The following is a 16,409-nucleotide window of genomic DNA, read 5'->3' on the forward strand; positions in this document are numbered from 1 at the left end:
CAGAGAAAGTCACAATGAATTTGCGCATAAACTGTGCCTTTCTGACCCCCCCCCCTTTTCTCTCTATAGTGAATACTATTTCCTAGCCGATTTCTACCTAATTGGTAAGCAACAAGGCATTTTGCTATCATAATCCTTTGCTTTTATATCCTGCCACTTCTTGTCCATTTTACCAGCAGGTGTTTCATCCCTTTAGTCGCTAAGGCGACAGTTTTTTCAACACAATTAGCATACCAACTATATATCCAATTCTTGTTATTCTTCACAGGAGGGATCCTCGCTGGAGAGAGTCAATGGTCTTCAATCAGCAGAAGTCGAAGAGCTGAGAAACCTTCGTCAAAAGGTCAGCCTTAGTTAGCTAGCTGCTTGCTTCCCTTTCTTGTGTGTATTTTAAATGTTGGAGCCATGTTTTCATTGGACGGGTATTACATGTGAAAGTGCACAAGTAGAACTTTCAGTTGGGTAATCCCTCGTTGAACCACTTCCATGAAATCAAAGCAATTATACGGTTGATGCTATTTGTAATGCGATGTTTCTTTTCATTCTTAGCTAGGCAGGCATAACAGAAGGTTAAATGAGTTTCAGGATAGTGTTACTTAGTAGTTAGCCAATGTGTCTCTGTTTGTTGTTTGTGAGATTCTGGTACTTAATTTGTGAGGATACTTGCCAACCTTTTTAGAAAATCAAACTGAGACCAAAGAAGCGAAGTTGGTGTAACAAAATTGAATATTTAATGCCTCTGTCAATGAGTATGTTATTTGTTGAACACAAATAGAACAGAGATACACTTGAGAGACCTGTATTATTAGCAACAAGTCACTGTAAATGGGTGGTTGAACTGGATCTATGCATATTCATATTTGAAACCTTGGAGTGGATGTATATGGAACCATGGAGGTAAAAACTGTTTTTACCTCCATGATGGGACCTGGGACAGATCCTTTTGGTATGAAGAAAGAGCCAAGCTTGAGGGCCACTGGATTAGGGACCAGGACAAAGGTTTATGATAAACGGGGAAAGAGAGGGCCAAGATGATACAGTATGTTAGAGAATATTTTGTAATATTTGCACACTCAAGATATTGCATATGTTTGCTGTCTCCTTTACTTAATCTGTTTGAGCAAATACTTCAAACCTCTCAGCAAAGTAATTGCATCCATTAACTTGAATTACACAACAAATATAACATCTATGTAAACACAGATACATTTGCCTTGGTTAACACTTTGCTATCAAGTTCAGATAAATTAAGACTGATATTTAAGACATCCAATGAAATATCCAAACATTTTGAAAGTAACACAAAGAGCGCCGATGCATTCTAAATAATGGATGGGATATCCCTACCACCCATTTCCATAGGGGCCTCAACAGCTGTAGTTTGGTTGAACCACACAATATCTTTGCACATGCTCACTGGCTTAAACTTTCAGCTATGCATTGTTTCCTAATGCTTTTAAATTAGAATTCTTATATAAAAACTAAAGGTATTTTTATTGAATTAATGGTCAACATCTAAAAAAAAAGTTTCCATGTTTGGTGTGAATGCTGTTAAAATGTAGGATGCACTGAGAATACAAACCGATGCAGAATATCAGAACATGTTTGTCTTTCTTGTATTCTCTTCAGATGGACCAGGCCCAGGCAGATGTTGGATCAAAGAATAAAGAGGTCCAGGCCCTTCACACCAAGCTTAATGCAATGGCCCAGCAATATCAAGATCAACAAGCTCACATTAGTCTGTTGAAGGAGTCACTAAAAGCCAAGGAGCAACACATCAACATGTTGCAAGCTGATGTAAGACGTGTGTGTGTGTGTGGCTAACAGGGCAATTGAAGTGTGTGTGGATGATAGCAGTATGCATGTCATGAAAGTTAATATAAGGACGGTATCCATTCAAGTCTTGGCAAGCAATAAATTCCTCGGATAATAGGTGACAAATTTAGTCTGGAATAATTTATGCAAAGACATAATGACAAAATTATCACAAAGAAATGGGTATAAAGGAATTACAAAATAATTCATAACAGGTGGGTACATAGTACACAGATACATTACAATTGAAACACAGACCAAAGAGGTTATAAAACAAATGGAAATAAAAACAAATATTTACAGGCTGAAGGATTCTCCTAAGTTGCAACTTCAAAAGACTAGTCCTTGAATTTCATACTTCATCTACAAGTATGATGATCTTCAGTCAAATTAATACAAAATATGAACCATCCCTTTGTGGCTTTCTCCTCAAATTACTTTGATGGACTATTAGTTTCTAGTTCACTTTGAAATCAGAGAACCAGTGATTAGTTTTAGTGTAATTTTTCCTGATAAATATTCCTTTAATCCGTCATGTTTATTCATAACTAGCTGATTGAGATTGTTTACTGGGTAATCACAGAAAGCTGTTTGCTGTGGATCATTTATGAATAGGTTGGGTTTCAATGTTTGGTTTCCTGGTTTGTTGCTCCAATGAAAAATAACTCAGAGGTTTCACTTATCCGCAGATTTAGATAAAACGGGGTAAACATGCCCAATTATCGTCACAGTTTATTCAAACAATTCCAATCAATTGTCTGCAGTGTTATTTGTTATTGCTCCAGCTACCTTCAAAACACACAAACTCCGGATCTAACTTTTGAAAGACGAAGTTTTGAAACCGTTGTTGATATCTCTCCTTTGCGATAAATCTGCTCGGACAACTTCTCGTGATTAAAATTCTGTCGTGTTTATTCCTTTCTTAATCAAAGAGCAGATATTTTTTCTTTGAAAGCTAACAGATGACAAGCTTTCCGAGATGACATAGTTTCCCGACAGAAACCAGAACTGTCGACGGTGGGAGGAGGAGGAGCAACCTCCCATCGAAAGAGGCAACAAACATTTTGCTTGTAGTCGATACGCGTGACTTAACTCTGTGATTAATGTGGAAGGCATTCTGTATGAAAGCAACGATCATTCACAACAGCTGTTGTTTATAGTTTCTGAAAATTGAAACTTTTTAGCTCTTAAATTACAGTGCTTGATGGTACCACTTAATGCTTGATGTTTAACTGACAAAACTTGAAAGCCTGTCTCGAGATATATGGTGGAGGTCTTGAATAAACTTGCTCGTAAAAGAAGGATGAGATAGGAATGAAAACAGACAAAGAATATAGAATATATTTAACAATGTGTTTGAGAGTGAAGAAGAGAGAAAAAAAGTAAAATATAAATAAATAAAATATAAATAATATAAAAAAACTGATAAATTGGAATAAACCTCTGTCTGTGTTTCAACGAATAGAAAATCATGAAAGTGGAAACCCTATGGGTAAATCTGAACATGAACTTTGGAACGGGAAAATTGACCGAAACCAAAGGAAGCTATTACACATATGAAACCAACCACTTTTACACACAGTCTGTCGTTTAGAATCAGCAGCATTCTTAACGATATTTACATTAATTTAAAAGAAAGAAGAATAAGGTAGTCTATTCTAGCAATAAAATGGGGATCAAAATGGGCATTATTTGTATCCCAACAATGTGAAGCATGCTGTGAGGATGGATATAAAAATCTGTTGATATACCTCATGAAAACCAGTACCTTTCTTTCAAAGCAAATTATAAACATCAGGCTAATACCTATGACTGGTTCAGAACAGATATACTGTAGGCCCTGGCCTATAGGTACCAAAGACTTTTGAGAGGATAGCAATAACCATAGCATTTATGAAATATTATGCTAGTGCCTTGAATGGAGCTCATGGGAGGTACAAGCATGATATTTGAGTAAATAAATTGCAAAGTAGGTGTCTTGCTTCATAAAGACAGAAGGAAGAGGGAGTTTGAATTAATTAGATTCTTTCATTTTGTGTCTTTGAATACATTGTGTTCAAATTTTCACTTGATAGTGTTAGTAATTAGAACTCGATCCCTGTAATGAGTAAGGAACATTAAAGTCATGCAGTAAGCATGAAATCCAACACTCTCTGCAATTACAATGCATCCCAAATGCTAATTATAAAATACTGCAAAGCTTTAGTGTTAGGTATTCTATTACAACAATTACTCTGGAAACCATTTTATCACCCAGAACTCTGTCTCTTGCTTCCTATATTGTGATAATTTGGATCGAGGAGAAAGTTAAGAATAAAAGGTCTTTGAGAATGGAAGCTGAAGATTTTGTTTCTTTGTATATGGAAGGGAATGATGCCTAATTTCTTCATTCTTTAGCTAGTAACAAGAAAAGTTAAAAGAAAAAGTTAAAAGATGGTATATTTATGACTTCTTGTGCTTCAAATTACGGGAAACAGCTGTGTAACCAAAATTCCTTTTTTCCGCAGAATGGTGGTGTGGAAGTGTCATGTCTTTTTACATCATATATCATTATTAAAGTCACTTAGCAAACTTTCATATCATATCATAAAAAAAAATATGTTTGAAATAATTAAGCTATGATATTAAACACTTTTTATTTGTGCTGAGATGTGCTTAGTCATTCTATGAATCAAAGTGTTGTTTCCAAATTTGTGAAAGGTGGATTGAATAATTTATTATTTAATTTAAAACTGTTGGGTGAAAGATTAGAATGTTGTATAAGGTTTAGGAATGACAAGGAATTGTGGGGGACACAGTGTGGGGAACTTTTCACAATGTTGTTAATGTATAAGGGAAAGATGTTCTGAGCTGTTCCCTCTCCCAATTCAAGGAAAACAATTTCAATGTTGATAGTTTCAGAGACTAAAATCAATCGTCCTCGTTATCTCTCTTGTTCAAAACAGATGAATTCTTTACGTTCGAGAATAGAGGAGAAGGAGATGATCCTGGCACACCAGGACGAACAGCTGAACAGCCTGTCATCCGATAAATCCAAAAGGTCAGGGGAGGTCAACGAGCTCAAAGAAATCATCGACCTCAAAGAGAGAAAGGTCGCCGTCTTACAGAAGAAGGTATGCTTAATAGTTATGAGTTAATTTATTTTGACATCCATTTTCAAAGATGAGATTTAGATGAAATGTTTGAAATGGGACACAGATCAATTTTTTTTTCATCAGTTGGAGGAAGAATTTGCTGGAATAGGGTGGATCTCATTCTGTGTGTCCAGATACAACACAGACAACTTCTGTTTTATTAATTCCAATCCCAGAGGTTGGATGTGACATAGCTGATTCTAGAGTAACTAGAGGTCTTCCCATACCTTGAAGCAGCTGCCTAGGTATGCAGCATAATAACTCTCATCACCACACACACTAAAACAGAAACTCTCTTGCTGTGTTCATGGAACAACAGATTTGGACAATCTTGAGAGAAATTCCTGCTTTTCAAAGCAAACATCAATCCTTAACCTAACACAACAACACTTCGATAATAAAAAGTACACCTAGCCTAGCCTGATTCACATATAGGTATCAAGGCTGTAGGTGTTATTGTCAGTAGTGGCTGTGGCCTACGGCTGACTAGTTGTACCTTTCTCAGAATGAGAGGAAAACTTTCTCTTTGAGAACATTGCTGATCAAGCAAGAATCTGTTGAAACGTGGTAATCCAAAGTTACCTCTCACTGTTTTAGAAACTGGCCTTGATTAATCCCTTATGTAATTAAGGAATAATGAAAGCAGTAATGTAATAGTCGCTTATATACTTGATGATAGCGTTGTGTAGACAGCCATAATATATAATGCAGTTGAAGTCAGTGTAGAGTTCTGTACAAACATATAGACACTTCCCATTAACAGTACCAGTGCAAGCTGTCCACCATGTGCTCTCATGTGACCTTTGACATCCATTTCACTTTACTCGGAGTTAGATTTTTCTGTGACAGAAAACTTTCTCATTTCATAGCAAGGCATTCACTTCTATTGCTAGTGAGAATTGTTCACACTTGGGAATGACTCAGTCCTTCTCCATGTGGGCAACATATGGTTCTTCTTCTTGCAAAAGCAGCAAACCGTTTGCTTAATTTGAACTAATTTTACAGTTGAAATGGCAAGCTGACGTTTGTGGGCATATTTTATGCCTGAGATAATCCTCAGGGGAATTCACAACTGTATCCCTGATTTTTTGTAGAGTTCAAACTTCTGATGGAGAGAGTTCATTTGCATAACCAAAGTGGTGGATTGAGATTTCCCAGACAATGGTATACTTGTTGTCATCCTCTCCAAAAAATGTTGTTGCTTCGAGAAACTTTCTCTCCTCACACGCTCTCTGTGATGATGTGAAAATAAACAATCCCACAGTAGAGCTAGTAGGATTGATTTGCAGTCTCATGACAATGAAATTTATGCAATTTTATGAAATTTTATAAAATATGAAATACGAAATTTTAGTGGTTTTTGGGTGTGACTCTGTCCTCACAAGTTTTATACAAGTTTTATGTCGTATGTCTAGTATTTTATGGTCGTTTCTGCATGGAAAAATCCAGTGCTTGCAGAGACCTAAGTTTATTGCTTTTATGGGCATGTGACACTATTGATTTTCCAAGACAATTTCAATCATACACAAAACTAGCATAGTGTTAGCAAAGAAAACTGCAGGTATTGTTACTGAATACCTGCAGCTTTTGAACTCTTGAGAAGACCTCTAGGCACAATTTTGGATTACCTACACTTCAATTAATTACAAGAAAATTTAAACATTTACTTGAAAGTTGCAAAATGTTATGTTGACATGCGATTTAATAAGATTGAATGCTGATCTTGAATTGGTGGGTGACTGGCGATGTTTTCTTTGGTAATAGTCGGTATTTTATAAATGTTTCATTTTTTTAATGCTATAAATGTCATCGGTTTGAAACTAGTTAGGCCAACCGTAATTTATGCGCAACAATATGAATCTTATTTATTCTCCGTTTCTGTGTTTCTTGTAAGTTATTTCTACAGCACAGTTAAGATGAAGTGTCATGTGGTATTAAAAACACAACCAAGGGAATAAATGAATCCATTACCTGAAATTTCTTTCCATTTTGCTTACCACCAAAATTATCCACCAAATTCATACCAGAAATGATGATAGTAGGCATACATTTCAAAATGCGTAAAAATAAAACAATAAATCTGTTTGCATCGCTCTCTTATTCACTATCATTCAAATTCTCCCAATGCAGTTACAAAGCATACTGTTTCAAAACAATAAAGTGAAGTAAACCAGCTTATGCTTTCATATGTTCAAAATATTAAGCATTTATCATTTATTGAACAGAGGTATTACATCAACAACCTTATTAATTAATTTGTTTATTTGGTTGATTACATGGTTCATACAGGGCTGTTCTATTGTCCTTGTAACAACAGTTAACTGGTACTCTAGATTACTTATTGCTGTTGTATTGATCCAGTATGTTGAAGTTAGAAGTATTTTCCATCCATCCCAGTTTTATATATGTATACATACATTATCATCAGGATACACAAAGTCTGTCCACCTGTGGCCATTTTGTATATTGACTTGTTCCCTGTTCATTATCACTTTTAGAAACAACTAAATTGTAAGCTTTCCATCTTTATCATTCTTGAAATAACTGAAAAAGATTCCGGTTGAGAACTAACTACTAATCTCCATTTTCTATTGAGCTCAACGATTTTGCCAATACTTTGGAGATCAAGGACACAAAACAAAGAGTTTTGTTGATCAAGGTGACCAGATTTACTTTGCATCTTCTTGCCAGCATTTTTCATGACAAGATGGGACTGCAAATATGCATCGTGCTGCTATCTTCACTCTTACCTTCTACTAATCACATTTCATTCAAAAAACGAAACTTTGTCTGTCGTTATTTTATCTCAGCACTAATCTTACTAACAGAATCTCACAACGTTTTCAAGATATCTCAATGAAGGCATCACATGTTTTTGCATCATATTGCATGCGTTTGATTTGAAGATTAAACGTGTTTGCCTGGTTTGAAAGTGAAACAGAACTCAAGCAACGACAGCATTCATTCACAGAAGGACTGGGGGAGGTGGGGACTGTGGGGTCTGGGGGGTCTGGGGGGTGGATGGATGGGGCATAGCTTTCCCAAAAAGAGCAGTAATATGTATGTACAATGTCTTAAACTCACAAAAAGTATGGTTGTTTTACCTGTTAATTGGAAGCAACAGTCACATAAATCTTAATATCGAATAATTATGATTAATTTCAAATTTATGTGGAGATGTTAATGCAGTGCCTAGTCAATACTCTCTAACACATAGCTGCTTGTGCTCAGTCCAGTATATGTGTTCAGAGTTAAAATGTCTTTCACTTTTGAACTTGGGCCAAAGGTCAGTTTTGGAAAATTTGATTGCTGCTGGCTTTTATCTCTCTTAATGTGTGTTTGCTATATTGTTAATAAATAAGTCAGAAATAAATGTATTTGAAAAGTGACAAATCAAAAATGACAAAATAGATATCATAAAATAAAGACAAAATATATGTAAAAACTGCAATGTGTGTAATAAATAAAAAGCGAATTGATAATTGGTATAGTAGGGTACTGTTCTACTTGTATGCTGTTTGACAGCCAAATCTAGGAGGATAAATGGCTTTTAGCTTATTATTAGACGTGCTATTGTCTTCAGTTCATTTTAGTTTAGAATTGACTATGGTAATAATGAAACAGTTAACTACAACATTTGAACTTCCTCATGACATATAGAAGTGATCAGACTACTCATCATACTAGGTGGTATAAATTGTTAACCTTCAATTTTACAGACATACCAGAATCAATAACCAAAGTATTTTATATTTATGCCCAGTCAATCTCAATTTATGCTGAAAATGATAGAATTGGTACAGTTAACTCTATAGTTTGGTAATGTACTGATACATATAAACACATATATTTACACACACACATATATATATACTCACACACACACACACATATATATATATATATATATATATATACATATATATATATATATATATATATATAGATATATATAGATATATACCTATACATATATATATACATATATATATATATATATATATATATACATATATATATATATACATATATATATATTGGTTTTCAAGCAGAGAAGATGAATTTGTCAGTCATACCTAATCCTCCCTCATACTCACATACCTTGACAGGGTAGTAAGAAAACCTGCTGTGTTTGTACATAAATCAACACCGTTGTTTTAAACCTAACATCTTGAAATCGGCAGAAACGCTAATCAAACAAAAAGTCTAATGAAAGATTCACCTCTTTTCTCAAAGGTGTTGAATTTTCTTCAGTGTTTGATGTGTAATTTTGTCGATATAGTATTGATCCTTCTCTCCGCTCACAAGTAAGACAGGATTGTGGGAAGTTTGCCACGTTGAAGATGTAAATTCTCCTTGAATGTCACTAGGGCTACTAGGGAGAGTAGAAGGCAAAATGGCCCGAGACATTTATATTGAAATAAAGAAGTCGATTACTTTTGAGTAAAACGTGGAGAAAATAAGCATATTTAGGTTTATCGTCAAATGATATGTTTTCCTGTAGGGGAGAAGGATGCTCTTTAGTTGTTTACATTGTCAATTGTGTACACTGAAGTACAAAATAGACAAAAGAGCCTGTTGTTATATCAGTTTAATCAAAATCCCATCTTATGCGTGTTTACTAGAAAGGAACACTATAATTCCTTGTAGTGAGTTATCTTGCAGTTTGTGTTATTAAATCGCATTTTAGAAGTTAACATAACGCAGAAAATGGTCAAGACACAGAAGAATCATTGCTTGCATATCTGAAGTGTTCCTGTACGCTAAACCACTCTTAATAAGAATGCTGCATTGTGGGTAGTTAATTCATAGGATAGATAGATACGTCCAATTTTCCATCCCCTCTACGTTTGTCATCTTTTCGTTTTACGGTCCTTAAGTTTTCTTCTTTTCGTTGATCATTTTTCTCACAGTCAATTTTTTGTCAGGTGAATCTATTTTCTTAAATTCTGTTTATTTTCTTTTTTCCTTTTACTTTTCTTTTCTTTTTGATTTAATAATCCTATTTTCTCCTTTAATAACCTTTATTTTCTGTTTTAGCAAAGCAACTTTGGTGTCTTTTATGTTGCAGCCTGACATCCTGGTGTGTCCAGAGTTTAGATATTTTAATACCTTTTTACTTTTTGTCCCATCATTCAATTTTCTTTACAATACCATTTTCTCTTCATATCAGGTAGTTAGTCCACTTTTAGTATTCTTTCAAATCACTTTTTCTTTATATACCTTATATGAACCTTCCCTTTTATCTTTCGGTCCATTTCACCCTTCTTAGAATGTAGTAATTGTTTTTGTTTTAACTCAATTTCTGTTCACCGGTTTCATGATTATCTGGCATCATTCACGAAATCACTTTTATAAAGAAATATTTGTAGTTTTTTTTTTAAATATTTCCCCTCATATTTTCTTACGTTAAAACACAATATTTGCTGTGGTGATGGGATCCGTATAGGAATGCATGCGGTAAAAAAATATATAAAATGCAGAAATTATGATTTGTCGTAAAGAAGCTTGAGTTATTTGAATGTATGACAGCAAATTTGTTTTGTATCACAGTGGTTATAGGAGACTGAAGTTGATAGCTTGCGAGGTAATAATCTGTAAATTCATTACACTTGATATAATTTAGGAAGTGTGTAACCGTGGTACTTTGGATCAGACGGGAGTTCAGTGGGCTATTCAATTCAAGTTTACGATACATATCAGTATGGTTATTTATCTTAGCTCATGACATGGATCTGTGAAGGTAATTTACTTGTCAATTGACCAATGAGTTGACATTGTTTATGTTTATACAGGTTTGCATCATCAAAATTCACTGAGGTCCGAGAAGAAATAAGAAAGAGTTAGGCTATATGTATACAAGTTCAAATGTTTACAAAACCTACTTTGCTGCAAAATATTTAAATGCAATCAATTTGAAAATAATATTGGGACGTTTGATTACATAACACACATTCATCTGGGAAGGTTCAAAAGAAGAATGAGAGGCTGGACGGTTATGTTTAATGGATGACACCAGAGGATGTTAGTATTTACTTGGGAATTGAAGAATGCGAGGCATGTACTCATCATTGTCAAAGATGTAAAATCTGTTGTGAAAAATGACATTTCTTTAAAACAAAACAAACAAAAAATTCTTAAACTTAAAGTGTCACTCATTTTTTCTGCTACAGATTGACAATTTGCAAGAACAGCTTCAGGAGAAGAACCATCAATTAGAAGACCTTCGTGGAAAGGTAAAGAGCCTGGAAGCAGACAGCAAGAGCTCTGACAATGCCATGTCTAGCTTGGAGGAGGCCCTGATGGAAAAGGATAAATCATTAATGCTCCTCAGAGAACAGAAGGAGAAGGAAGGGGTGAGCCTCAGGGAGGATTCAGAGAAGCACCAGAGGCAGACCCACGAGATGACGGCCAGGATAGATGCCTTACAAAAAGACGTTAACGATAAAGAGGTATTAACAAGCACCTCGAGAGGAATGCACGTGGGGAACATGATCTCACGGACGTTCGTAATAAATTAGCTAGGCTAGAGAAGATGCACGACGTTAATAGGGGAATGTTATATCGTGAATTAAAATGCTAGCAGCAAAATTACAAATGTGCTCAGGGAAGTGAGAAAGATTGAGGTGAAGAGTAGCATTGGAGAAATGTGGTGGTGGAAAATAGAGTGAGGGGAGGGGGAGAGGGGAGAGACTGACAAATTAGAGGAGTATCAATCAAGTAACAACTTCAGGCAGTTAACCCAGGAATAGAGCTAAAGTTATTCACGTACTCCCCAGTTAACTACAAACTAGTCATGAGGGGACAGTTATGTTTGTAAATATCCAAACCAGCTTGGTGTAATAGTTAAGGTTGAAGGGAAGTGATATGCTTCATTCACTCACTCAACTACCCCCCCCCCGCTCCGCTCCCTCTCTCCCTCCGAACGTAGCCAATGCCTCCATGTTGTGATAAGCAATGAGGAGTTGCTAGGATACTGTTTGTCATCACTGGCCAGATTGAATGATCGGTCTAAATGGAAGATGTGCTGAAATATAGCTAATACATGATTGACAGTATCTTTTATGTATCCACCGAAATCTTCTATAATCAAGGCTACCGATCTAGAAACAGCCTTTGTTGTTGCCCATTATATAAACTAGAGGCTTTTCCCTTACCTCCCTGATTCATCATTCAATGGCCTAGTGGTTGGAATTGTCCAAACCATTAAAAAACAAAAAATAGAAATGAGTTGTGCCAGGTATCAATGGTTTACTTTCTGGCTATTTTCATTCTTTACATTTCAGAAAGCTGAATGGAAAATATTCTCAATTTTCCTAAAGTGTAAGAAAACATACAGAAAGGACAAAAAAAATGAGGCGAACAAAAAATTAGGCATTTTCCAAGCACTTTTAACTCCCATTGCATTATCAGTGTCTGATGTTATTTCATGAACAACCTCTTTTGAAAATATTTGTGTGGGAATGTAGTATTGATGATGCCAAATCCTCCTCTGCCTTTCATATTGTGTAAACAATATTCCAGGTTACAAGCTAACACAACACATTAAATATTCAGTTTTATTTTCTTTGACTAGATGTAAATATGATCTGTTTGTTTTGATACTACACAAAAGTGTACGTTACATTCAGGATTGTATTTCACGTACAAGGAAGTATGTACGTTTTATAAAGATATTGTTGGTTTGGTATTGTTTTCTCAATGTAGATGGTAGATTCTGATTTATTTGTGTCACTCCTATTTGTGGATATTTTTCATCGCATTATTTTTTATTTTTTTATTTTAGTCTGGCCTGCTGGATCTCAAGGAACATGCTTCACAGTTAGCATCGGCCGGTTTGAAGAAGGACTCTAAGATAACCACGTTGGAAATCAATCTAGCTCAAACAAAGGAAGAACTTTGCCAAGCAGAAGAAGAGTTAAAGAAGGTATGTATTAAGTTGACAGATATTCATGTCAATATCTCTGTGATTCAGGAAGTAAACACTTTTTATAGGACTTATCAGTGAATTTAGCAGGCTCCAAGATGTTAAGAACTTGGGACAATACTATCGATAGAAATAGAAATTGTCACTAAATACTACATCATGCTCAGTCTGTTCCATTTACTGCTTCTGTTCGTGGAAAGGTTTTCAAGAGTTTAATAATCAGCAGTCTCATGGTAAGATTACAAAGCGGACAAATGAAACAAATAACCCATCCTGTGTGGACAATTTGTTTCTATACTGCAGTTTCATGTCCAGCTTTCAAAGCACTCTTATTGACAATACGCCCATTGTGGAAACCTTTTCTGCTATTAGATAAATTTAGGAACTGTTCGTACTGTCAATAGAATAGAATTACATTGAAACATTATATTGGAGGACAGTATGGATGGAGTGGTGTAAGCATAAGGAAATTGTCCCAACTGGCTGTTGCGACAGTCATCGAATATTTATAAAATGCCTTAAGTGTTTGTCACATGCAGATAGCATTTAAACATTATCTCTTCAGGATTTCAAATTACTTTTTGTAAAAATAAAGGGGAAATAAGATAGATGGATCAAGAAAAGCACCATATTTCTTCTAGTAGTAGCAGTGTAGATGATCAACATGTAAGTCACAGCAATTCAGTTGACAATGTTCTGTTGACTTTACACCAAACCGGCCAAGTATTTCTTCATTTTTATCGCAATCAAACAAACTGAGACAATTTTTTTCACTGAGGGAACAATTATTAGAGAGTTATATCTAATCATTGAATCTGTTTGATTATAATAAGTAAGTAAAAGGAAATGTAACCCAATGTACTTTGACATGTTAGTATGAATAACATACAAAACAGCAACATGAAAAGTCTTTTACAAGTGACTTAAGCAGGCTTAGTCAAGAGAATGGACTGAAATTTAGTATCAAAAGTTTCCAAAAAATAAATATTGTCTGATTTTCAATAATTGATTATGATACTTTTCTGTTACATGAAACGACTATGGACTATGATAATCTGTTGATGTGCATGAAAATGCAACCAAATGCTTGTAATAAAACTAAGGAATGGTACAACATCTTGTCAGCCTAAAGATGTTGCGTGTATCCACCTGCTAAAGATGTTTTGGTTATCCTTGGAGGAATGTTTTTTCAAAGGTTTTTTATTGTGTGTGTTTTTTAAAAAATTTTGATTATTTTATTAACAAATTGCCAACAACTTCAGAGGGATGGCAAATTCAAAGCAGTAAGTATTATGAGAACTACATATTTCAATGTTTAGTCAATTTTGTACACTCCAAACCTCGTAACCTTTCTTGTGGTGAGAATTTTTACCCTTTGTAAACTTTGTTGTAATATGTTATTTTAATGAAATTTTGAAATATTTTAGAGGATGTGAAGAGAGTTTTATTCTTGTTGCAAAGAGATGAAATTGTTTGCCTCTGAAGTCATTCATTTTGGGGTTACTTTCTTGGATGAAGTAAAAGACTATTTGACCTGTAATTGACCTCAGGTGGGTGGGGTGGGGTGGGTTGTGATTGTCTAGGAGTATAAGTGGAAATGGGTAAAAACTTTCCAGTGTTTTCTGTTTTTTTTTTTTGTGAATTCCTTTGTTAAAATCTTCCTTAGGTCAATTGATCAAAGTCTTCAAAATTCAAGAACATGTCACAATTTGTGGTTGTTGAATATTGAGGGATACCGATTATGACCCGAGTGAATTTTTTTTAATGTTTAGTTGATATAATAATTGTCTATGCCTTCATAGTCATGACCTTGCTACAGAATAGACTGAATTTGGTAGATCTAACATCAGGATTAATTTATATAAAATTCAAGTAGTTTATAATAAGTCCCTTTGTGTATTTTGTTTTTAATATTTCTTTAATTGTTCTAGTTTCCTCATGGACTCTCTTTATTGTTGCACACTTGTGCAGCAGCAATTTACTAGTAACAAACCTGGCACCTCTACCCCCCCCCCTCCCCCTTCTCTTCTTCTAGTTTCAAACATTGCTTTTGTTACAATCCCTACTCCTTATTGTCATTGCTGATATAATTAAACTTTGTGTGATTTTGTCTCATATAGGATACAACTAGCAAACGAATGTGTGTTCGTTGTCATCTGTAAAAATAATTTCCTTTGTCTCAATTTGATGTTTGAGAGAAGTTGATTAAGGAGATTTGCCACTAAATATCCATCTTGCAAACACAAATCCAAAGAAAAAAAGAAAGAAAAAAAGTTATCTCTTAAAAAAAAAGTATGACACCATTTCATAAGAAGTTTATCTGAACACTGAATTTTGTTGAAAAACAATGTTTTAGTACCTTCTTGATTGTAGAATGTCATAATCGACATTCCTTTTTGTTATGATGTTCCTCCCCTTACCTCATGCCCCCCACTCCCACCCAGATCCCTTTTCCCACATCACTTTAGCCACATATCCTACCTGATTCATACATACCAACCATACATCATACATATTCATCATACACCATATTCATCATACACCATATTCATCATACATTCATATTCATCATACATCATATTCATCATACACCATATTCATCATACACCATATTCATCATACATCATATTCATCATACATCATATTCATTATACATTATCATCATACATATTCATCATTCATACATATTCATGATAGATCATTCATCATGCATATTCATGATACATATTCATGATACAACATCATTCATCATACATCATTCATCATACATATTCAGGATACATTATTCATCATACACCTCATTCATACATACCACCCATTTAAACAATACTCAGGTTCACTTCCAATGTTTTTACAGAAACTGCTCTTTCTGGTTTAATTACCAAGCCTTTCTATTTTACCCCAGACTCTCTAGATTTTAAACAACGTTGTTGCTTAGTTAGCTCACAGCATATTGCTGTTGTTGCTCAAATGTGTTGCTGGTAGTACTCTCAGTATACGAGATGTCTCATATTTCTTGTGTGTTGCTGGTAGTACTCCCAATATATGAGATATCTCATATTTCGTGTGTGTTGCTGGTAGTACTCTTAATATACGAGGTGTCTCATATTTCTTGTGTGTTGCTGGTAGTACTCTCAATATATGAGATATCTCATATTTCTTGTGTGTTGCTGGTAGTACTCTCAATATTCGAGACGCCTCATATTTATTCCTTCGTAATCGTTATTTCTTGCATGTTTGCAGTGACTTTTTCTTCTTCTTTTTTTCTTACCCGTCTGATTTCATGGATAATATGTGCACTTGATAATGTCTGGCAGAATTTCAGCATTGAAATGTGGTCTCCCATAAACTACGAGATTGAGATGGCAGGTCTTACTGCTCCACCAACAACTTTTATTCTTTAAAGATATATTCCTTGAAGATATGTTAAAAATCTAGAAATGCTACTTATAGTTTCCAATGATCTGTCAAATGTCAAAATTAACTAACTTTCCTATAAAACAAGACACACTTTAGTTGCATGGCATTTGCCT

At 34.8% G+C, this 16,409-nt stretch overlaps 1 protein-coding gene across 3 annotated transcripts in view; it reads left to right on the top strand.

Annotated features, from left to right (window-relative positions):
• The window catches only part of LOC139960863 (ELKS/Rab6-interacting/CAST family member 1-like), an 83,262-nt gene that overhangs the window by 36,406 nt on the left and 30,447 nt on the right, over positions 1–16,409 (top strand). For 2 of the 3 annotated variants that reach the window (XM_071959503.1, XM_071959502.1), the window contains exons 4-9: positions 269–343; positions 1,630–1,797; positions 4,761–4,928; positions 7,546–7,608; positions 11,123–11,401; positions 12,736–12,876. In XM_071959503.1, the coding sequence (XP_071815604.1) occupies positions 269–343; positions 1,630–1,797; positions 4,761–4,928; positions 7,546–7,608; positions 11,123–11,401; positions 12,736–12,876 (894 nt within the window). The remainder of the gene's footprint in view (positions 1–268; positions 344–1,629; positions 1,798–4,760; positions 4,929–7,545; positions 7,609–11,122; positions 11,402–12,735; positions 12,877–16,409) is intronic. The other variant, XM_071959504.1, reaches the window with a different exon arrangement.

This window comes from Apostichopus japonicus, chromosome 20 (assembly GCF_037975245.1).
Source record: "Apostichopus japonicus isolate 1M-3 chromosome 20, ASM3797524v1, whole genome shotgun sequence".
Lineage (NCBI taxonomy): Eukaryota > Metazoa > Echinodermata > Holothuroidea > Aspidochirotida > Stichopodidae > Apostichopus > Apostichopus japonicus.